The 25,618-nt window shown below is 31.7% G+C and overlaps 1 protein-coding gene across 8 annotated transcripts in view; it reads left to right on the top strand.

Moving 5' to 3' along the window:
* Window positions 1–25,618, top strand: part of mask (multiple ankyrin repeats single KH domain) — a 169,109-nt gene that overhangs the window by 64,296 nt on the left and 79,195 nt on the right. For 5 of the 8 annotated variants that reach the window (XM_085819884.1, XM_085819879.1, XM_085819881.1 and 2 more), the window contains 9 exons: window positions 755–1,335; window positions 3,798–3,940; window positions 4,064–4,301; window positions 12,416–12,591; window positions 13,215–13,276; window positions 14,197–14,393; window positions 17,039–17,236; window positions 18,607–18,805; window positions 18,931–19,582. In XM_085819884.1, coding sequence (XP_085676010.1) covers window positions 755–1,335; window positions 3,798–3,940; window positions 4,064–4,301; window positions 12,416–12,591; window positions 13,215–13,276; window positions 14,197–14,393; window positions 17,039–17,236; window positions 18,607–18,805; window positions 18,931–19,582 — 2,446 coding nt within the window. The remainder of the gene's footprint in view (window positions 1–754; window positions 1,336–3,797; window positions 3,941–4,063; window positions 4,302–12,415; window positions 12,592–13,214; window positions 13,277–14,196; window positions 14,394–17,038; window positions 17,237–18,606; window positions 18,806–18,930; window positions 19,583–25,618) is intronic. The other 3 variants (XM_085819886.1, XM_085819880.1, XM_085819885.1) reach the window with 1 other exon arrangement.

The following is a 25,618-nucleotide window of genomic DNA, read 5'->3' as shown; positions in this document are numbered from 1 at the left end:
GTGACTCTTGACTGATACATAGTGATTGATTGGCTCATATTCAGAAACATATCGTAATTTACATCATATATAAAGTTAGCATCTAGTAATCAGTGAGAAAACAAGCATCCAGAATTTTCAGCATCTGTGAATCTTTTGAGATGCGGGATTTAAATTAAACTAAACCGAAGAAATATTAGAAAGAAATAGTAAAGCTGATTTCAATTTGTATTATGAATGCAACATTAATATTAAATCTTTTGTAATTTTATGCACCTCCAGTTTAATATTTTAAGGAAATAAATAACTGTAAGTAGTGAATTTTTTATTGCATTCACAATCCTAGTATTTCACTAGAATACATGCCATATAATTTAAAATGCAGAATTCAAATTTAAAAAATGTAGTGAAAATTTATTTTTCTGTTAACTTCTACATCCTCACATTATTGTATTTTTAGTGTAATAATTTCTTCTCTATATGCCAAAACTATTTGTATTACAAAGCATACTTGTAAAAATTTGATTTTTCTCACTCTTGCATTTAAATTCTACAATTTTAAAGGATTTTTTTGTTACCATTTGTAAATTGGAATTTTTGGAAGGAAAATCATTAATTTACTTATTATCTTATATTTACGTACGTTGTGCTAAAAAAAGATTATATTTGCAGTATTTGATATTATTTGTATAGAATATTTATGTAGTATACATACAGTTTTTTACTTAAATGTTTGCTATTCATGACTATATCAGTATTTAATTTCTCTTTAAAGGACCAACAACACAGCTAGCTGGCACCCATATGAATTTAATGCAACAGGCAGCCCATTGCACGGAAGCTTGTTTGAATATGTCTGCACCTGGAGGAAAAAGTAGGAGTTTATCAATGTCATCACTGCCTGGAGTTAGTGCTTCAACAGCAACATTGCCTTTAACTTTTCATACCTTAGCTCCATCTCTAACGCCTTGTGTTCCTGTTCAAGTTTCAGCCAGTAGTGATTGTATTTCTCACCATTTGCCTCATTTAGCACATACTACTGCAGCTCCTTCCACTCCTGCACCCCCTTTATATCCACCTCTTGATCTAAACTCCCAGACTGATAGTAATCATGACACAGCCCTTACTCTTGCTGCTGCTGGGGGACATGAAGAATTAGTTAGCCTGTTGTTGTCTAGAGGAGCAGACATCGAGCATCGAGACAAAAAGGGTTTCACACCATTAATGCTTGCTGCCAGTGCTGGCCATGCTGGTGTTGTTGAAATCCTTTTGAATAATGCTGCAGAAATAGAAGCACAATCTGAAAGAACAAAAGATACAGCACTCTCCTTAGCTGCCACTGGTGGAAGATATGAAGTAAGTTCATATTTGCTGTTTGTGATAATAAATTGGTTTGAATTGGAAAAACTTTGTTCATGTGTATTTATTGGTTTAAGTTTGTAAATGGAAATGTGAATAAATTGTGTAAAAGAAAAGAATTTTTGGCTACTGTAGTAAAGGACTTCCATGTTTCCGTAGATGAATTCCATGTTTCCGTAGATAGCACAAAAAATGACATTTTTTTTAGTGATTGTGATTGAGCATTTACCTCATAAATGTTAAAATGTTAACTTTGCATGGAAAATTGCTACATATGCATTGCATGTGCAGTAATTTTTCTGTTCAAAGTTGCTTTATACTAACACCTTTTTGACGTGCAAAGAATTTACATTTTTGTAAACAGGATGCTTCTTGTTGCCATCCATAAATGTTGACACAAAATTGTATAGATATGGCAGTCTTAACATTTTATGCATTGTCATGAAAAGAGATTTATTTTATTAAATTTAAAATAATTAGAAAGTGAATAAAGACAAATACAGAACTTCACAAATAAAAATACACGTAATCACTCCAGTGAGCAGTTACATAGCAATTTATCCATACTTGCAGTTGACAGAATTTTTCCAGTGTGAGATCTGGACATCAGAAGTAAATAAACTGAATCATTGCCAGAAAAGGAATTCTTTAAAACTTTGAGCAAGCATTTGATCTTTCTTTTTGCTGCATGAACTTTTCATTACATCTGTGCTTCAGTAGCAATAAAATGTTGTTTTATTGTATGATTTTTTTAAGTCTTTCGAAATGGAAATATTTTAAGGCAGTTTCTAAATTGTATATTTCAAAAAGGGTTGGGGGCAGTTCAGCAGTAGCAGTCGAAAATCTCTGAGAGGAAGTCATTGGACTAATGTTCATTTTTCCTATTTATTTGCTATGACATCATTTCCTTGGTGATATAATGGAATGAATAAGTTAGTGTGTTCGACACTGTGGCTGACATCTCCGTAAACTAAAACGTATTTAAAATATATCGTCTTCTCATTCCAGATATGTGGGAAGCCCCCTTTTTTTCCCTAGTGGATTTTGTGTTTCTAGCGGGGGTTTTCCTCCCTAGTGGATTCGTAGATGCTGTTTCTTCATAAAACCAGAGTGTGAGATGTTGTAATAAAATTTTGAAAAAAGCTGTGATTTTTAGACCATTGGTTATAAGATGCAACCTTATTTTGTAAGCATTTCCAAGGAGGATGCATTATCAAAGAAGCATGCAGTATCAAATTGTGAGAAAATAATAAAGAATAAAAACGTTATAGTGTATAAATGTATATCTAACTGTAAGTAAGATTGAGTCCCAGCTCCTTTCACCTAGGCCTAATCTAATCTAATCTAACCTAATTAATTAAAGACTGTACCACCACACTTGGCAAATCAGTATCTAAGCTGGAAAAAAAAAAAAAAAAAAAAAAAAAAAAAAACTGGCTGAAAAAATAAAACCTAAATAAAAATACAGGGCAACTCAGCCCTACATCGTCCTCTAAAGAATAATAAAGAATAATCCGTGATCACACCAGCTGGGTTACCTCGACCCTAGCCCTAGGTGATTTCCAAAAATCAAGTTTGTATTAAAAGAAATCGAGTTTCAGCCTTGAAAATGACTTGCCATCCTGCTTTCGTTAGCAGATTTACATGGAATGATGCAAAGATTGAGGAAGAAAAGGGAACAATATTTGTATTATATGATTTTATGAATAAAAGATACCATAATAGCAGTAATAGCATACCATAATAGCTTATTTTCAGACACAGCATATATATATAGCTCTATAATTGAAGAACAAACATAGGTCTTACTCATTTGTTGCATTTCAGTAAGACCTACTGGACTCATTGTATTTGGATTTATTATATTCAACTGATATATCGATTTACTTGATTATTTTCCCTTCGTGTAATTCCTTCCCCCCCCCCAACATATAAATTAGAAGCTTCTAATTTATTGCAGCATGTTATATGTACACATAAATAAAAAGAGTATTATTAGAATTAATAAGTGCATAATAGCACGTCTCTTTTATGCTTTTTAACGTGCTATATTTATCATTTAAACTGTCTCATCAGAAATGGTAAACAACGGGTATCTTTCCCTTTTCAGTCTTCAAGATGTAATATTAGGTAGTAAAGGTTGAAAAATGCACAAGTAAATATTGCTATTGCTACATTGAATGAATGTAACTGTTCTTTTACTATAATAATTTTTTCTTTTAGTTTAGCGCTGCAGGATCTAGAAAGTGAATAGAAGGATTACTTATATAAAAATATCATAAATAAATTGTAATGATTGCATGTTATGAATTGCTTTGCTTTTGTACTCGTGAAGATTGTGAAATGTTAAATTTGGTATATGCATAACTGATTTATTTGACAAAGTCTAATTTGGCATTTAATAATGTGATGAGAAGGTTAATAATGCTGTTGTGAATAAATTAAAATCTGTTTTTTAGGTTGTTGAAATTCTTCTGACTCGTGGGGCAAACAAAGAACATAGGAATCTGTCTGATTATACACCTCTAAGTCTAGCTGCCTCTGGGGGATATGTTAATATTATCAAGCTTCTCTTAAACCATGGAGCTGAAATAAATGCTAGGTTTGTATTCTATCTTTCTGTCCTTATTTATTTTGTATAAATTAGTGCTTTATTTAATTCATTGATTTGCTTTTGAAGCATGGCTATTCAGTTCCTTGCATTTTTAATATTTCTCAATTCAAGGTGCCGAAATTGTCTGTTTTGCAGAACTGGAAGCAAACTTGGTATCTCGCCCCTTATGTTAGCTGCCATGAATGGTCACACCCAAGCAGTGAAATTATTATTGGACATGGGTAGTGATATAAATGCACAAATTGAAACTAATCGAAACACAGCTCTTACATTAGCCTGCTTCCAGGGGCGACAGGATGTTGTGAGTCTTTTACTTGATCGCAAAGCAAATGTAGAACATCGTGCTAAGGTTAGTATTTCTGCAAATTATAAAAATATCTACAAATTTTTTTGCTCATAATTCTTACTTGATGTTATTATTTGTTTGGGTGACAGTAATAGTTTTCAAGACAAAGTAATTTCTACTTTGTAATACCATAGTCAGTATTCACATTGACTATTTTGATGTTATGAAGTGTTTCATTTGAGTGATACAGAATGTAATAAACATAAAATCAAGTCAAAGGAGGTGATTCAAGTTTGTACTCTGTGAGTTCCACAGAATTTTGTTTCTTAATTTAAAAGTTCAATACCTTTTTCTCTCACTGTCTGTCTTTTCTTCCTCTTCCAGCATTTAATGCTAGATTAGTGATATTAGAGAGCCTGATATCACTATGCTTGAATCAAATTGTTGGCCTGCTTTTGATTGAACACTGCTTTTGATTGACACTTTGCCAAAACATATTTGTCTTTTAGATGTATGAACATCTAACAGACTTTATGAAAGGTAACAGCACATAAAATTTCAAAATAATTTTTACACATCTTCTGTTGCTTTATTATTAGCCCAGAAGGGCTGTTAATTTCGTTTTTAAATTTTGTGTCAAAAACTTTAAATGTCCATTTCACAAATTGTTGCCACCAAATATTATCATCCTTTGTTATATTTAAAGAAATTAATAGTGAAGAATCTGCATAAATGTATATATGTTTCTTGCATTATGATAAAATAACAGTACTAAAGCTACCAAATTTTGAATAATGTAATCCTCTACTGAATGTGGCCATCTGGAAGCCCTAATTTGGAATTTGTTTTATTATCGATTTCATATTTTGTAACACTTTAAGAAATTTTTTATTAGCAAACTCAAGGATTCCAAAGCAAGCAATGGCAACATACAGGGAAAAAAAATTATCTCCATTGAGCGAGACTTTGTATCGGAAATTCTAAATATATACTCATTTTAAAATTATTTTGTGATAAAGCTGTTGAATGATTTTTTTTTAAGTATGAAGAACATGATTTTTAATAAATAAAGGTAATGCACAAAACATTAAAAAAGCCCTTATGGATGTAATGTAAAATCTGAACCCTTTCAGATTTTATTTATGCCTATTTCTTAATTGCTGTATAATGGAGAACCATTTTAATGTACTAAGGAAGGTAAAAGGAAGTAATAGTTTTCCTTATATATACTATATTATGGTTAATGACTGACATTTCTTGAAAGAAAGTTAAGGTAATCTAATTGAGACATTTTCTAGGTGATGAACCTATAGAAAAATAGTGAGTACTTCAGATATATACCAGCTAGCTACAGTGTCGACTTGAAGGAATAGATGTAGGGTAGCTGCGTGAGGCTGAAAAGGTGGTAGTTATCAGTGCGGATAGATTTGATGATTCGGTCATTCCATTGTGAGATCTTTGACAAATTCTGACGTCATGTGTAAATGTCTTAGTAAAACGGAAATATGAGAGAAAACTCAAATTAGAAAAACAAACTTCTGCAACAGGGACTGCCAGTGCTTTTAATATGTGAACTCAAATTGACATCCTCTTCAGAAATGGTGGCTACAGTTTGGGCTATATTCATGAGGGCTATACTTGGATTGTGTGCATAAACTGCAGTGCATTGATTAATCATCACTAAAGGGAGCATTTGCGGCCAATAAGTGCTGCAGAGTACATTGCCTGTAGGCTCTTTACAGTGCAAGAGCATTGTATGGAATGCATAGGACATGTAAGACTAGGCAAAGTCAGATGAACATTGCTTACCAGAATGTATTTTACCCTTTGACATTTTTCAGAGGAAGGCTTATGGTGTGGACTTGTCCCCCCTTCCCTCTTAGGTCAATTTGTAATTTTGCCTTGAATAGCAAAGCCAGCACTGTAAAGGTATGTGCTACCATCCTTATGACAGCACTATGGAATAATGCTTATTTTTTAACACTTCAGTTCATGCATTGAAAAAGTAAAATCTGTAGCAAACTTGAAGAAATGGAAGTAATGAATTCATCTGCCTGATCCAGAGCTCTGATCGCAGCCCCTATAAATATCTTTGGAGATTAGTTAGAGTACCACTTGAAAGCTAGATCAAACTGCCACAGAACTATTTGTCATGTGGCTGGAGGAATGGAAGAAAATACTTACAGGCAATCTTTTGAAGTCTTCATTGAAAGTTAAAGGCTAGGATAGCAGCAGATAGAAGGTCTATGTCATATTAATACCATACTAGTTACAGTTAAGCAATTCTAATGTGTGTCCAATTATTAATGGCAACATAGTGTATGTCACACTCATCTCCCCTATTTTTTTTTTTTTTTAATCTTGAATTAGATGAGTGGTTATATTATCTATGATTAAACAGAGTATGATCTAAGAAATCTTCAAACTGTAGGAAATAAGTATTACAGTATTTTAGTGTTTTGGTTTTAGCTTTTGCATATAGAAATTTAAATTAAAGTTTCAGTTACATGCTTTCTACATTGAGGGCAATAAATTAATATTTTTCAAAAGATATTAATTCACTTGTGCATTCGCATAAAAACCAGGCATATGTCATTTAAAATATTAAGAGAATAATTGTATATTAAAATTGCACATTATGTGTACTTACACAATTAGAACTTATATATATTTACTAGCCAGTATTCTACATAAAGCTTTAGGTCAGGTTTCACTGAATTTTTTTTCCTCAAGCAGAGGAATATGCTATTTGCATTCCTTAGGGTTTTTTTGGGGGGTGGGTCTAATAATTGTAAAAATTAAAAATTTAAAGTACAAATAAGTATTCCATCCATCGAAACTTAAGTAAAATTTTATTTTGATGTTGCCGTCCATGTTGATTAATATTTTCAAGCTTTAAATCATCTGCAGATGAATGTAAAAGTGTATATTCTTTTTAATTAATAACAGATCTTTTAAGCTTTGTTCATACGGTGGTTTTTAAAACCGTAAGTGAACCGAGCCAAATTTTTTTGCTAGGTAACCAGACTTTGCCGTGCAAGGGTTTACGGATTTTGCCTAAATGTTCCAGCTTTTCAACTTCATGCCACTTGGTATAAGAGCCAACCAATCACAGCAAAGCAAACTTCTGTTGATTATTTTGCTCAGCTACACATTTATGCATGCACAGTTTCTCTTGTGTGATTATGGCTTAGACCTTGCCAAACGGGTGTGAATGGACTTAATAACTTTTATACCTTAAACCAAAAAGCTTTACGAAGACAAAATCTTCGTCGGAACAAAGCTTTAGATAAAAAGGAAGACTGGAGTAGTAAAAAGTATCATTTTTAAATGACCAACAGTAAATTAATATCTTCACCATTTCATTTCAGATGTATGATACACTGAAATCTGCATTTTTTAGAACTAAAAGGGTTATGCCATTTTGAACAGATTTAGGATATTTATTTGCATCAGTGTTACTAATGCATGTTAGATGGTATAATAAAGAAGGTTGTGCCCTTTATTTACCTCAATATTGACCTCAGATTTGTGTCTTAATATGGGTGTCTCAAAATGAGCAAAAGACTTACATGAATTGTAAGAATTTCAACACCATAGGGGACAGCATTCTGTAAAAATAAATTTAATGCTCATAATATGGCCTATTCCCTATACAGCCAAATTCCAGTTAATTTATTATCCGTTCTGCTTTAATGAGTTCAAAAACAAAAAGTGAAACACTGTTGCATGGAATATTTGCTGAGATACATGTGAATGAAAGAGGTAATGTTGCAATTTATGTCCCCAAAGAAACACAAACTTAAAAAAAAATTTAGAAAGCAACTGCAAAGCAAAATTTGCTTGTTTTGCCAAATTTATTGCATAAAACCACTGATTATAAAATGTGGTGGCTGCTTGAAAATATTACTGACATCACTCTAAATTTTGCAAGAAAACCAAAAGTAATAAAACTAAAAGCAGCAGTAAAGAAAAGTAGCTTTGGAAAAGTGAAATAAGCTAATAATTGGTTTGATTATTTTTTAATAAAATACAGACACACTTTTTTTTGTTGCATTTTATGTACATTTATTGCATTTTTTCTCTGAAGTTTTTTGTCAACCTTGCATTGAGATGGTTGATCAGAGACATTTGTTAATCACATATGCCTGTTTAATGTCTCCAGGTCTCATTCTATACTAATTCTTCCACTTTTTGAAACGTTTTCAATTATTACTGTATGTAAATTAATGAAATTACAGTCATGCAATGCTCTCTTAAGTATTCAGCAATCTACAGTACTCAGAAGTCACAAAATTGTTTATATGTAACTATTAAGTTACTGGCGTCAAAATTTTTACAGGTGTAATTTTAAATATTTTTTATTATCGATAACAGAGCCATAAAAAGGTAGATGCAATTATGACTAGTAGGCAAGCAAAAGAAAAAATGTGAAGTTTCCAATTAGAATGTAGGGAGATAAGACTGATTCAGTTTTTGTTTGACTTCCTTTTTTTATATTGGTTGTTGAAGATTTTGGTTTTAGAGTTTATCATTATTATTGACTAGTTATTTACATCTTTAGCATTATATTAGAATTATGTGATAATGGTTAATTTGAAATGAACACAGTTTAGAGAGATTATTATAAACATGTTGCTGTTTTTAGGATAGAAAGGGGAATTAGTCAAATTAAATAAAAGTCTTAAGGAGCTATTTCAAGTTAGCATTTTTTACGTTCTTTCATGTTCGTACCTTCTTGGTTGGCAGAGCCATTTTTATGGAAAAGTAATAAAGCACCTGACATATATACTGGTTATCATAAATTAAGGAAAAATCACAAAAATCATGATTACTGAAAAAGTTACATATAGAATTTAATGAAACTTACCCACAATATACAACATATAGTAAGGTATCAAATAACATAAAAAGAAATTACCATACACATATGGTACTATAGAAATTAGCACATGTATAAAATGAACAAATCGAAGGTATCAGTTTGCTATAGGAAAAGTACCGTCAGTATGGAATATGATCGCCTCTAGAAGCAATACAGCACATAAAGCGATGTGGATGCTTTCAATTATGCACTTTATCAGTTCCATAGGAAGCAAGAGCCATTGCTCTTGCAAAGCAGTTCCAAGCGCGACAAGGTTTTGCTCCATAAAGCATCCCAAACGTGCTCAATAGGATCCAAGTCCTGGGATCGAGCTGACCACTCCATGCGCATAATTTTTTCCTGTTAAAGATAATCATCTACGATGCGAGCCCTGTGTGGTCTTGCGTTGTCGTCCTGTAACAGGAAAGCATCACCTATTGCCCCGTCATATGGGCTCATGTAAACATCAAGGATGTCCTCTCTATAAATCTGAGCATTCATGGTTCCCCTTGGAAAGACATGGAGATCTGTGCATCCACCCAAAGAGATGCCACCCCAAACACAGACACTGCCCCTTCCGTATGCATCTCTTTCACGAATGATAAAGGGTTCTAGGTTCTCTCCATATCAAATAACACCTACTATCGCTTTCTAGACTAAACCTAGACTCATCCGTAAAGAGAACCGCCCTCCGTTGATCAGGCGTCCAGTGGACATGTTGTCTTGCCCACTGAAAAGGGTCCCTCCTATGGCGTGACATGAGCGGCACACAAATGGCTGGTCGCCTCGCATACAGACCAACTTCGTGAAGCTTCTATGCACAGTTGACGTTGACACAAACCTTCCGGTGGCTGCAGCAAGGGAGGATCTATGAAGAATCGGAGTAGCGGTTCTATTCCTGCGTGCACATAATGTCAAATATCGGTCATCGGCGCTCGTCGTAGCAGTTTGCCGTCCTTGGCTGAACTCCTAGATGCCGAATCTGTAGTTTGAAATTGCCTCCAATGTCTATAAACCACAGAAGGACTTACATTTAACCATCAAGCCACTTCTGTTTGACCTTGTCCTTCCTCTAGTCTCCCAATAGCTCTTCATTGCAGTTCAGCAGGCAAATGATGCCTGGAGGTCATTGTTACGAATTGGCTATCTCAGATTTCTGATGTCACTGTCACAGTGAAATATGTGGGCTTGCTCTCAAGCATGGACTTTTATGCTCCTCGCAGATGACGTATTCTAAAAGCAGCGCCACTAATTTGCATATCGCAATTTTACTCAGCTACTCTTATTTGGCAACATATTCAAATTTTAAATGGTTTGGCTTATTTTTTAGGGAGTTATTGCTATTTTTGTGATTTTTCTTTAATTTATGATAACCAGTGTATCATGGTATCAATCTGCCATTACAGAACACATGATAAAGGCCTAACCTGTGACCTCCCTCACAGAAGAATGCCCCAAGAATAAATGTGAAAGTGAATCCTCACCAGAAAGTGGATGCATTCCCCCCCCCCCAAAAAAAAAAAAAAAAAAAAAAAAAAACTGATTTTCCTTGGTCCCAAAAGTTCTAAGTGTTCATGGTCCCTTCACATAAAAAAATGTGCTTTTTCCTTTCAAATGATATTTCTTTGTGTAATTTCATTTCTAATGCTTATAAACACGATAATAAATGTTTTAATTTGTTAGACTTGTTTTACATATTTAATGAACTCTCTCTGTATTTTATCATCAAGTGTCTCTGAGCAGTTAATCTTTGTCTCTAAGCATTTAATCTTTCCACCTCTACTGAATCCATTTCAGCATTCTTCAAGTAATACATATACATATATCTGTTTTATTGAAGCAATCTCCTTATTAGTTACATCTGCAAAAGGCAGTTATTTAATTTAACCTAAATATATAATCAATACTTTTATACATTTGTTATATTTAATACAGATATTTCAGTGTATTTATATTGAAATTAATTAATTAATAATTGTAGAATTGACTCCAGTGAAGAGAAGTAACACAAATCATTTAAACCCACTCTAACCCCCTCCCCCACAAGAAAAGAAATACTGGAAATAAATAATCTTGGAGAAGGTTTGTTAAACATTGAGGTTATTTAAAGTGTAATTCTCATATCAGTCCATTAAGTTGTCATTAGGAAATAAAGGTATTTAAAAGATTAAAATTTCAATTCCAGCAAACAAGAAAAAGAAAATGAAAAATTTCAGATATAGTATATAATGTAAGCAGAAATTTTATTTGCACCAGTAAACCAAAAACTTCATGTGAATTGTTTTATTAAGATGTACTAAAACCACTCTTTTTCAAAATATGTATGCATATGAAGAGTAAATCATCACTACTTGCCATTTACAGAAATGGGAGCCCTGAAGTGATTGTGTTGGAGTATATTATTTGATTTCAAGACTTTAAGTAAAAAAAAAAAAATTTTTTTTACTATTAGTTTAATATCAAAGAAAATTTCCTTACTATTTACACATTGAAAGTAGCTGTTTTAATCATAGTGAAGAACACTACAAAAGTTGAAGAGAGAAAATATCCTAAGAAAGCTAGTAAATATTTTATTTAAGTATTTTCTTTACATTATGTATGTTTTTTTTTTATTACAGCAGTAATGCACAGATACCTCAATAAAGTATGTGAATTTTTTACAGTAGATGGTATCTTTTTCTAGTTTTTGTATGTAAAGTGTTTTACTTAAACTTGTACAATAAGTCATCTTTACATTTTTATACCCTGTAAAACTATTTTGGAAGGCCTCACCCTATAAAACTTTTAAAATTTCTGTACTCTAGATCAGGGTTTTCTGTCCTTAAGAGCAAGCACATTCTAGAATATCTGTTGAACAGCAGGCACCATTTACTTTTTCAAAGTGAATTTAGTTTGATAGAATTTTAATACCTGCACATAAAAAAAAAAAAAGAGAGAGAGAGAGAGATCTGTGGTATTTTGCTTTATGCTAGTATCTGTGCAATACCAAATTTCTATTTCATTAAAAATGAGAGAACTTTCGCATAGAATTTTATTGAAAACTAAAACATTTTTATTGTAATTGCACACTTTAAATTATTGGCACTGTAATTGCACACTTTAAATTATTGGTGCCACGGGCATAGGGTTGGGAATCCCTGCTCTAGATATTCAAAACAAAGCAAAATCTGTACTATTCTCAAACGCGTTTCCTATCATTCTTCTTTGGCTGTGTATTCTTTTAAATATAAGTATTGCAGATTTTTGATAGTCTGTTAAAGTTTCTTGCAGTATAATGTATCCATAATATAACTATATGCCTTTTTTGAACTAGACTGGTTTAACGCCATTAATGGAGGCCGCATCTGGAGGCTTTGTTGAAGTTGGGAAAGTGCTTATTGATAAAGGAGCTGACGTGAATGCCCCACCTGTGCCTTCCTCACGTGACACAGCTCTCACCATTGCTGCTGATAAGGGACACCACCGATTTGTTCAATTACTCCTCCAGAGGTAAATTTTAAAATATATACATGTGAGAAAATTTCACATATCTGTGATAGCTGCATGTAATGAGGCACTAAAATTTGAAAACTCTTTAAGTGATTTTCCATTAGCTGTGTGTTTTTAGTAATAAAAAATTTTTGTTAAGTACTATAAATGCAGAATTAATTTTAATGACATTCTTGAAATTTCATTCTTATAAATTCTGTGATATAAAATGCAAATTTAATTATTTAATCCAAACTTTTCAAGAGCTGTGTAAGCATATAATTCTTAAATTACTATATGTACTTTCCATTCTTTGATTTGTGTATCTTTTGTAAAGTATGAAACAATAAAATGCTGCATTTTGATTTTACAAAAATGGCAATGCACAGTGTAACTTTGCATATTATCATTTTGATTGATCTATTTCTAATTCCCTTCTTTCTTCTCTTATTTCTTTTTGCTGTAAATTTGCAGTTAATCATAAGTTTACAGCTTTTTCTTATTAGTAAAACAGTATGCATTCAGTTCTGAAAAATCCATTTCTATATCGAAATTGTGATTTATATTTCAGTTTAATTACAGAGGCTTTTATTTATTAACTACTGGTGGAAAATTTAATTGTTATTACATTTAATTTTTTTAAGGGATGCAATCGTTGATGTTAAGAACAAGAAAGGAAATTCTCCCTTATGGCTAGCTGCTAATGGTATGTCATTTGCTTTATATTTGTAAATGCAGAAAATTTAAAATTTTTACTTCCTTAAATTTTATACTTTGTGTGCATTTGCATGCGTCATGTAAACTATGTAACATTTTTATTTTGGTTTTATTTGCATACTGTTGCATGCATACGGATGAATTTGCATGCGCCATGTAAACTACGTTATGTAACATTTTCATTATGGTTTTATTTGCGTTCAGTTGCATGCATACAAATTCATAATGGATTTTATGCACACAAAACCAATGATAGTGTAATAAAATTTGTTTTCCCAAAGAAAACACTTTAGAAATCTGGAACTTTTCACAAAAGCATTTGTACAGCTCAGTATGGCAGAATACAATCAGTATTTACCACTTCAAGCTACCAAAGACAATATATCAAAAGACTCAAATGCGAGCAGTGTATGTCTAATGCTGCAGGACACAGACTTTTTTTAAAACATGTTGATGAAAAACATTTGTTTTAAAAAATGTCTGTGCTCTGTAGTTTGGGACATGCACTGCTAATGCTCACACTCTCAATACTCTGAACTAAACTGAGAACTAATGCTCTGTTTTGTCTTTTATAGGCAAAAGTTTAAACAAACATATCATTATTTGATAATAAAGATACAAATTACAGATACAACATATAACAAATTTAAATTGCCTGTGTTCCCAAGCACTGCACAAATTAAGAAATAGATCTCCAACAGAAATATTTTTATGAAAAACAGTATTTTTGTACATATCTAAAACATGAATTTTTGAATGCATTTTTTTCATTTGTTTCACAGTAATAAGGAATTTAAATTGCATTTCTGTGATGTTCTAGTTATTTCACGAAAGTTTAATTCAGTGGTATTTCTGTAAAGCTCCTTGCGTCATTCTCAGCTTTAAATTTTTATTTTATTTTATTTTCAGGTGGACATCTGGATGTTGTACAGCTATTGTGCAATCATAAAGCAGATATTGACAGTCAGGACAATAGGAAAGTCTCTTGCTTAATGGCTGCATTTAGAAAAGGGCATGTAAAAGTAGTGAAGTGGATGGTTAAGCATGTTACACAGTTTCCTTCTGATATGGAAATGACACGCTATATGAGCACAGTTACAGACAAGGTTCACATTTTATTTACTTTTTAACTGTAGCTAAGTGATGTAAATTAAACGTTAACAGTAAACATTCTGACTGGTAACAGTTTAAAGCTTTTAATTAAATCATTATAAACACACATGGATTTTATAAACATATATTTTTTCTTTTCTGCTATTAAAACTGAAGTAGTTTCCCCTTCCCCCTGTAAGATTCCCATTTTCATTTATTAAAGTTTGTATGTGTGTGCAAAATGAACACCAGTATGAGTTTATTTCTCAAGTTTATCTGGAAAATTCAGTCAATAAAAAATAAACAAAAATCAAACAAAGTAATGTGTCAGGTTATATATAAAATCCATTATCTAATTTAATTAATCTATTAGAATTTTGAAAATTTTTTATACATCAAACATTTAAGACAGCAATAGTGTGAACTCATGGCAAAACAAGTTTTTTGTTTTAAGTTCCCATGTTTCATGATAATTTTGATTAATTATGAGGCATTTTCTTGTAAGACTTTGGCAAAGTGTACAATTTGCTCGTTATAGATAGGGCGATTGAGGGGGCCAAATTTTGACAACTAATAGCAGTTTTGGTGGTAGTTGCTTTAATGAAGAAGCTAAAAATTTCAGTCTTTCTAATAGTCCACTCAACCTTGATATACAAGGTGTCTACAAAAGTGACTGTGGCTTCACTTCTTTAAATATTATTTCTTATATAAATAATTTAAATAATAATTTATTTTAGGACACGTACATGTCTTAGAATAAGTATATTTGTATATACAGTAGTGGCCAAAATTGTGGACACTTTTGGAAATTTTTGTTTTTCAACTTTGGATGCTTATAGAAAATGTTACATTTCGCAAAATGCAAACTTGTATATATCATTTTAAATAGAATTTATTAATAAATTCAATACAAAACACAAAATTCAATTATTTGCAATACAAAAAGTTATATGTACTTATAACTTTTTGTTATAAGTACATATAACTTATAAATAAAAAACACAGTTAAGTAAATAAAAAACACAGTTATGGAGTGGTTTGTAATGTCTAGCTTTTCTGGCCAATCACTGTTCTTGTTCTGAGAATCAATCAAATGTTAGTAACTGCCAATAGAAGCTGACATCATGTTTACACTTGAAACACATCATTATTTTGTTTTGTTCTGTAGAAGGAGGACCTATTTCTTATACACTGCAATTACAAGTAGGAATTTTTGTAAAAATTTTTAATATTTAGTCAAGAAGCAATGACATCAAATAAAAGAGTAGATTAGACACCTAGAAAGAGATGTAATATTATTGTGTTACGGGAAAGTGGTCTTTCCTATGCTGAAATTGCAAGACAGGTGGGTGGTTCAGTGAATACATCTGGAGTCCAAAAGTCTTGTTTACAATATCAGGAGACAAATTCAATAAAAAACAAAAAGGAAAAGGCCGAAAAAGGTGCACCACATCTATTGATGGCAGAAGAATAAAAAGACTATGTCTCCAAAATAGAAAAATGTCATCAGCGGCCATCAGAAGTGATCTGAATAATGCTGGTGTTTCTGTCAGTTCAAGAACAATCGGAAGACGATTAACAGATGTTGGACTGAGAGATAGAATTCCACGAAAAAAGCTTTATCTTAATTTTCAGCAACGAAAAAAAAAAAAAAAAAAGAATACAGTGGGCAAAGGAACACATTAATTGGACAGATGATCAGTGGTCACAAGTTATATGGAGTGATGAAACTAAGATATCGTTATTCGGTAGTGATGGGCGAAAATATGTAAGACGTAGAATGAGAAGAGCTACATCCTGACTGCAATCAAGCAACTGTGAAGAACACAGTTAGTGTTATGATTTGGTCATGCATGTCAGCAGATGGTATTGGTCACCTTCATGTCATCGATGAGACACTGAATGCCAGAAAATACATTGAAACTATTCTAGAACCAAACCTTCCATCAGAGATCTCTTTCCCAACAATGCTTCGTTTATTTTTCAGCAGGATTGTGCTCCTTGCCACACGGCCAAAATATCGAAAGAGTTTTTTCGTACAAAGAGCATTAAATTGTTGTCATGGCCAAGAAACAGTCCTGACCTCAATCCTATCGAAAATTTGTGGCACCGTTTGAAAACTCTTGTCTGAATGAGGCGCCCATCAAATAAAAGGGAACTAATTGAGGCTATAATTGTTTCCTGGCATCATGTAATAACGAAAGAAGAGCTTAAAACTCTTTTCAGTTCAATGAAACGTCGATGTGAAGCTGTAATCAAAAATGAAGGGTACCCTACTAAGTACTGATAACTCACTGCAATCATCACTATCTAATGTATATTGATAACTATTATCGTTTAACTTTTTTTGTATTTCAAATAATTGAATTTTGTGTTTTGTATTGAATTCGGTAATAAATTCTCTTTAAAATGATATATACAAGTTTGCATTTTGTGAAACGTAACGCTTTCTATAAGCATACAAAGTTCAAAGACATAAAAATTTCCAAAAGTGTCCACAATTTTGGCCACCACTGTACACACACATTCTTTTGCAGTGTATCTTGAAACCATTATCTTTCTTTCATGCATTTGTATTGAATAATTTATTTTGAAATGAAGCTCCTTATACAGTTGATTTATCTAGTATAATATATCATTAAATGTTTTCATGTTTTAGGACTTGTTAAAGAAATGCAACACATGTATGGATGCGATTAGGGTTGCAAAAGATCGACAAGCTGCTGAAGCTTATAAGAATGCTAATATATTGCTGGAGGAGTTGGATTTAGAAAAGTGTCGAGAAGAAAGCCGTAAAGCAGCAGCTGCTCGGCGCAGAGAACGCAAAAGAAGAAAAAAAAGAGAGAAACAAGAACAGGTGTGTTATTATATTTTGTATTATGTAATATGTCAAATTCTTTAATAAGCATTTTGCTCTACTTCTTAGAAAGGTGATAAATGATTTTTGTAACATTATTGCTGTTAACAGAATCACCACATAAGCTGGTCCTCTGCAAATCATAAAATACATGCTATATCTCAGTTAATTATTTAAATAAATAATTTACTGTATCTCAATTTCAAAAGTGATTTATTCAAGTTTTTAATATTTTGCTGATTGCCCAGTTTTCTATGCATATCCTCCCCCTGATGCTCGGTTCAAAAAAATACCGTATAATTACAATTCAAAGATTATGAGAAAGTAATTAGTTTTCAAAGAATTCACTGTTTCTGAGACATTGAATTTCAGTCGTAATAAAAAGTCTTAATATCATTCATATCTAGAAAGTTGTCTTTTTCTCTGTGATATTGTTAAAGAAGAAAATTCTGGCAGTGAGATAACAGCATTAAGCTTTGTTGGAATTAATATTCTGTTCAAATGCTTCAAAATTTATGAAAAGAAGTCACAGGAGAATTGCTGCATAGAAAATAATAATAATGATGATGATGATGATGATGATGATGATGATTCTATGATTATATTTAATCAAGATGTGCTAATTGCAGGATTTAAAAAAGGGGGGGACTAGTTTAACAAAAAGAAGAAGCGAAAGAGTGCACAAGAGTGAACTGCATTGTGATGCTGCAATCTGTGAATAAGCAGCTATTAGAGATCTACAAATGACATCATAGATTTGCAGAGTATTTATGTTTCTTGGAAACAAAGAAATGTGAATCAAATAGAAAAAGAAACATGCCAATACAAAAATTCTTTTTATGCTTATAAGAACAAAGGTGATTTCTTCTAGAAAATTTGAAAAGCTCTTGAAATTTATTATTGCAGTTAGACCCTATTATTTCCTACATAACACGACTTTTCATTTTTATCAAACTTCTGAAGAATTCTTTTAGTTATTATTTTATATATAGGGCAATTCTTTCATCACATTTTCAATATATTTTGATTATCTGTATTTACCCCTGTGTTAATTAGCATGAATAATAGAGAGCTCGGTGTCTGTGCGGTAACCCTGAGAATGTTCTTTTTATTAATCTTTGACATGCGGATCAAATGAAAATGGATTAACTGCGCATTAAAGTATTATTTAAAAATGTATGAGGTTATTTCTAATATACTGCAGATACTTTATATTATATCAGTAATCTGAATTATGTTTTTGTTTATAATTTTTAAGGGAAAATATAAGTTTTACTACTCTTGAAATAGCATGTCAAAACCAAGCACCCTTTTTTAAAATTTATTTTGTGAAATCTATGTGAAAATAATATATATTTTAACTGTTTTAGCTAAGAGCAGCCAAAGCTGCTGCTGAAGAATCAAAAAAAGCTGAAAAAAACGACAACCAGCAATTAGCCAAACAGCAGCCAATGCATCAAAGTGATCAATCGGAAGTTGAGGATGATGATGAGGAAGAGGAAGAGGAAGATGAGGAAGAAGAAGAGAAAGATGATGATGAAAATTTATTGCCTTCTGAATGTAGTTCCCGTTAGTATCGCTGTAGAAGCTGGTTTAATTGTTCCTTTGCCATTAAAATTTTTCTACTATTCCTACAGTTATAGTTTTTTAACACAATTTACAGCCTTTTATTAACTAATTTCTTTCATTTTCAGCAAATGACACTAATTCAAGGTTGCCCACTACAAATAGCAGTCCTAGCAAAAATAAGCCATCACCTAGCAATAGCCCTTCAAATAACGAAGTTAAATGCAAAGAAATATATACGTATGATCAGGAAACCAATCAGTCCCCTTCAAATCAAAAATCCAATGAGCCGTCTCAATCCGAAAAGCGCCGTGATCGTGAGAAATCAAAAACTCAGGAAAAAAACAAGAGAAACATGATTAACAAGGGACAATCCTCAGAAAATAATAGGAGCTGTAATGAAATCATGGTGGCTGAGAAACATGCCTCAAAAGTTTCGGAGTCAGTGACTGTGATAAATACTTCTACTGTCAGTAATTGTAATAGGAACAACAAAAAGCGGAATCAGAAGCATGAGGTCACCATGAACTGTTCTACAATTGTCACTACCCCTTCATCCACTAACTTGAAAAATATCTCAACTCTTACTTCTGCTAGTGTATGTCCAGTAGCAGAAATTAAAAGCCAGAACATGGTCCATAAGCATTATAAACCCAAAGAACTTTTAGTGAATGGTATCAGTGGGAACAGTGTCACTGATTATGATGATTTTTGTGCCCTATTTACCCAGAATTCGAATATCCGAGGGAAAAGCAAAAGTTCAGTTGAAAAACTAAGCTTGTAAGTACACTTACATCCTGTTTACTTAATATATGTTATCTTTGTATGTTTGCATGTAAAATGAAATTTGCAATTTTTGCAAAAGTCTTTAGGAAATGTCGAACTAATACAGTAATCCCTCGGCTAAGAGTTTAATTTCATTTTCCCAAAACTAAACTACTTATAATGGAAAACAAAAATCATTTTACGTTATTTCCTTTCCGGTAAATTTGAATTATTATCGAAAGAAAAAATTTCCCCTAAATATATTTGAACAAACAACATTATTTGAAATTTTTTTATGAAGACTTATATCAGCATAAAATTTAATTCCTGAAAGGGCAAAATATACTACTAGTGATTACTTGCTGCATTTTAAATGACACATTAGTTGAACATCTCTCTCTCATCTCCTTATGCAATTAACAAATCACTTAACGCTTTAAAAGAATTTTTATTATCTCTTCAATTTGGTGGTGGTGAAGGTGTTGGTGTTTTCAAGAATACTTGGAATTATAGGATTGCTAAATGCTGACTTTTAACCTTACGTGAATGGATAATTACAAATTCCTTGTGTATTTTACAAAATATGTTTGTTTTGTAAAATTCATGAGGTATTTTCAAAATTCATATGATATTTGTTGGGGACTGTACTAACTTTTCTACATACAAATTTCAAGTTTGATCTATTTCTAATCTTATAACATATTGCTTACACACTTTTATATCCAAATATGCCCACTGCTTGCACACAATATTGATTTATAGTTTTTGTTGAGAAAATAATGTGTTAGGAAAGAGAAAATACAATACGGCTATCGACTTATATACTTCCTGGTGATCTTCTAGAATGTTATCTTCCGATTGGCATTAGTATTTTAATTGAGAGGTGAAAAGTCATGTCTGCTGTTTCAATCTTACATTACACACTTTGCTGCAGTAAAGTGTTGGTTATTTTTGACTGAAGAGAAAAGAATAATGTGATAAAGCAGGAAGAGGGTAAGGTTTTTGAAACAATGCTGAATTATCTAACTCTTCACTACAGGGGTATAAAAACACAAAATACAATTTAGTTCATTCATCCATACATTCTCGATATCAATATGTATTGTTAACTTAGAAGTGGAACACATTATTAGGAGATGCCTTTTTTGTGAGAGTTTTATTTTATAACTTTTTATTGTACATTTCAAGCTTTCCAGGTTGTGATTTTCTGTGAAATTAAAATTCTGATTAACTGGATTTTCTTAGTCTTTTGCCTTTTCTTTGTTAAATAACTTTCATTGTATAACATCGGCAACTGCTGAATTTATGCATGATTGATTGTCCAGTTCAGAATCTCTTCCATATCTATCAGTGCCTTCACTGACTTTTGTTCTAAAATTAATCTTGAATATTAACATTAATTGCTTTTATTGATCTTTTAATTTGATCGTTCTTTTTGTGGCATGATCTGATACTTACTCTTCAATTTCTTTACTTAGTTAACACCTTCAGTATATTTATGCTTGTTATATGCTCACAGTTCCTAATGTTTAAAAGCCAAAATGAAGAACAAAATTCATGTGTAATGATACATCTGTTTTGCCCATTTCAGCTATATTAACAACATGAGAACGAATTTCTGATATGGACTGAAAGCTTTAAAGAACTCTTAACAGTTTTTTGGGAAAATGGTTTTAGTCTTGTCTTTTAGTGAAATTTTTCAATTTCTATGTAGTCAAAATATGATTTGTAAACAATACTAGGAAAACACAAGTTTTTTTAAACTAGTATTTTTGGTATCTTGAACAAAATGTTATTAGCTAAAAAAAAGTTGGAAGACGTGTTAGAAATTTATTTTGTGCTTAGAGAACGAGACATGATCAGTGATAACAATTTTTAATATTTTGTAATTAATATATTCCCATTTGCTAATGGTGATGAAATATGGTGAACATAGAATTAAAAATTTACACAAATGGAAATATCAGTTATAACTCTTACTACATTTACAGAAAAGTTAGTCTTGTTACTGAATTTATGTGGGAGGTAGAGAATAGAACAAGCAAATAGAAAGACATTTCCCTTCCCTCTAAATACACAATCTTAACATAGAAATCTGTTTTGAAGACCTATTATGAATATTTTTTGGATTTTTCTGTAGCTTTTCAGATGATTACTGACAGATTTGTGAAAAACATATGAACTTTCTTACGGAATTAAAAATGTTAGGACATACTGTGTAGGAAACTAATAATATTCTACAGAGAATATTAGTAGAAGTACACAAAAATAAAAAAAAATATACAATTCCTTTAAACTTGTAATTAAAAGAGAACACAGGATTATAAAAAATGGCATTTTTTTAGAAGAAAATCTGAACTTAACTCTTTTTGCCTGGGGATTGCTGTATATATCTTGTTAACATGTTTTATTTAACTTGAAAATAATTCCTCTTATGTTATTAGCATCATTTATATTTTACCTTGCAGTTCTTTCTTTGTGGTTTGTTTTGAATCCAGTTTAATTATTTTTAGTTCTGTTAAAAGGCGTTAAAAGAAAAAAATCTTGTTGCATTTGAGATTTATATCATTATTTAAGCTAATTAAAAATAGGAAAGAAATATAACAGTTGCAGGTTAAGGGAGGTAAAATACGAGTAATTCTTTATATCATTTTGTTAAATAAAATCTGTCTCTAAAGGTTAAAAATATTATCTGATAGGTGATGGGATATAAAATATGTGTGTTTAATACAGAAGGTTTATGAAATTATATCATTGATAGCTGTATAGCACTAGAAACTGCATTTAGGAAACTCAAAAGTATCGGAAATTTAAAAATAATTGTGTTAATAGAATGGTGAATATCCAGATCAGTATGTGCATGTATTATAAAGCATATGTAAATCAACACTGAAATATTATTTCTTATAGTATTGCAAGCTTTGAAATCATTTGGTGCTAAGAATCTTCTAACAGTCCAATAATTGCTCAAAATGCAAATATATCCCCCCCCCCAGAAAAAGTACTTACTTGAAACAAAATGTAGGAATAAACTATTATTTATGAATGTAATAAGAAAATATTATTGGAAAGGATATATGTTACAAGATGTAATCTTTTGTAATATTGTTTTATGTTCTTTTAAATTAGAGATTTTTTTTTTTTTTTTAATCCAATTGCAGACACTTGTCTATTAAGCATTGGCCATTCCTAAGGCCAAAAGTGGTGGCCATTTTATTATGGAGACACCTAACAGGTGGCAACCGTTGCCTCCTATGAAAGGACAGACAGTTACAAACATGCTTTCTGTGGAATTCAAACTGGCGCCCTTCGGTACCACAGTAGGCTTCCCTAACCACTATACCATCTGGGCAGCAGAAAAAATACTTATTATGGTTTAGCTTACTCATTCGTAATTTATGTTCACTGATTTCAATTTTAAGATACAAAATATTTAGTTCTAAAGATGATATTAAAACAGTATTGAAGTATATATTATAATCATTTGTTTAAAATTTTGATTTTACATGAGAAATGTTTGCACTAATCTAATTTGAAAATCAAGTTTAAGCCATGTTAAATCTGTATTTTTAATACTACTTTTAAATTTACAAGAAAACATGTTTTAAGAAGAAATTACAAAATTTTATACACACACAAACTCAGTTATCACAAAAATTTTTAATCTTACTTTGTCCAATGTATTGATTTAGAGCCGAAAATGTTATCGTGTATTTTAAATTGTTTTTAATAGACAATGTAGTTTTTAAATAAAATCTTTCACTTAGCGCGTTCCGTGATAATTGCACCAACTGCTGCAAAAGCAAATTTAGTAAATGGTAAGCATTTAATATTTTAGAGCAGATACATGTATATAGAAAGTTAATAATTTAGGGTAATGAAGGCAAAATATATTTTTTTAAATTGAGCATTGGTCACTTTGAAATGCAGAATAAATTTTACTTCCAGACATTTTGTCTGATTTACAGATATCTACAAGGAAACTATGATAAAATCATTTATTTATTGAGTTAATTTTTTCATACATTTTAGAAAATTCTTTGGAGGTTATGATGAAGTTAACACTTATATTATGTTGGGGAATTAATTTTTGCATATTGCTAAAGTAACAACTCTGAAGATTAATTTTATATTAACATAATTGAAAGTTAATTACCTTAATAAAGGCAGTTTGTCTGAATTTTCTATAATTGTTGATATTTTGACACAGCAATCCTCATTCTTCCTAGAATATTTTGGGTGTGTTATCTAATTGGGAGAAACTTTCAGAACAAACTTGGCATATTGTCTTTCTACATACCATAGAGTTTAAGGATTTTTATATTCTGGGTTTTCTGCATATATCGAACCCCTAATATATTTTTAGCTTACCATTGGAACAACAGTCTTCCATCTTATCTGTATCTTCTAGTTATAATCTTTGTTTAAAACTTCATAGATGTTCCATATACTCGTAACGACCATTCACTCTTAATATTAATACTCACATGCTCATAATATTAATTGTTTCATATACTGATCTGTACCATCATCAATTTCATTTATAATTTTAGATTCAGTAGTTGAATTTTATGTAATTGCAGGCACTTTTTTCACTAACTGAACTTGCGTAATTTGAAGAATCATGTATCCTTCATGTTCATTATGATCATGTATATCACTTACATTCATTTAATATTTCTCCTGGAATCCAGACCTGTTTCTTTTATATACTGGGAGGGAGTTCTGCTACTATTTAATCTTCCGTTGCTTTAACTGTCATTTATTTTCACTATGTGGATGAACATTACTTTTCAGTTACATTATTTTATTCAAATATTATGCTTGAAAATTCATCTGCATGCCACCAAGTGAGAACAAAATTTTAGATTGAAATGTGTGAAAAATAGAACATGACATAACATTAGTGGTGACTCCTTTGTATGAAAAGAAGGAAAAGAGCTTAGGCAATATTGTCCATTGCTCTTCCGCCATTTGATCATTTAATTCAAAGGTTTTAAATGGTAACTCCCATGAAAGGTAAATAATAAATAAGTAGATAAGATCCCAAACTGACACCAAATATATAGTATCAGCAAAAGATCCCATCTCTAAATTCAGGATGTCGATTAAATCATTAAAACTTCCCAATTGGATGAAGAGCCGATTCAATCCCTCCCAAACCAACAAACCCAAACTCTTGACCAAACAGGGGTGCGATGGTGAGTCAAAAAATAAATAAATAAAAATAAAAAAAATAATTAAATAAATAAGGAGGGCGGAGGTACTTTTTTAAGCCAAATGGCCAGGTGGTGTATAAAGATTTTATATCTATTTCCAAAACACAGCTATTAAGAGGGAAATCGCTGCATAGTTTCTTTTACACACACACACACACACACACACATTTAAAAAAAAAAAAAAATCGCAGGGCGTCTCAATGTTTGTTTCTTATGGTTTTAAATTCACCTTACCTGTGTTTAGTATACATCAGAAACCCTATTATGCCAGAGAGCCCTTTGTATAGAAGGGCTTGATCAAAGCTAATATAGGGAAACCCAGGGAATTTGTTTCTAGGGACAGAAAACACCAGACATCGTCCCAGGAAGTGAAAGGTGTTTCCTCTTCTTCTCCACAAGTTGGGCAGAGAGGAGATTCGATAAAACCATATTTATGGAGATGCTTGGCCAGATAAGCATGTCCAGTAGCAATTTGAATTACCTGGCGTAAGTTAGTTCTACTGAGGTGTATGAGTTTACCTGATAAGTGTACTGAGCACCAATTTAGAATGTGTGCAGTCTGGTAGTTTAGATCACATATTATCATGTTTGTTCTTTATCCAGCTTCTTCTTTTTTTAACAGTTTAATATGAAACTGGGTAAAATGGTTCTGGGCCAGACATGGCTAGTTGCGAAGCATCTTTAGCTACTTTATCAGCTAGTTCATTTCCAGCAAAATCACAATGACCTGGGATCCAGACTAAACTAATGGTGTTATGGGCCTGAGCCAGAGAAATGAGATCTTGAGTGCAGTTCAAAACGCAGTTTTGTAACTTGATACGATTAGCCAGGG

This window comes from Stegodyphus dumicola, chromosome 7 (genome assembly GCF_044657685.1).
Source record: "Stegodyphus dumicola isolate Sdum_Otavi_A_Nest chromosome 7, ASM4465768v1".
Taxonomy (NCBI): Eukaryota; Metazoa; Arthropoda; class Arachnida; order Araneae; family Eresidae; genus Stegodyphus; species Stegodyphus dumicola.
The sequence above is the reverse complement of the archived record's forward strand: the minus strand, read 5'-3'. Positions and strand labels throughout refer to the sequence as shown.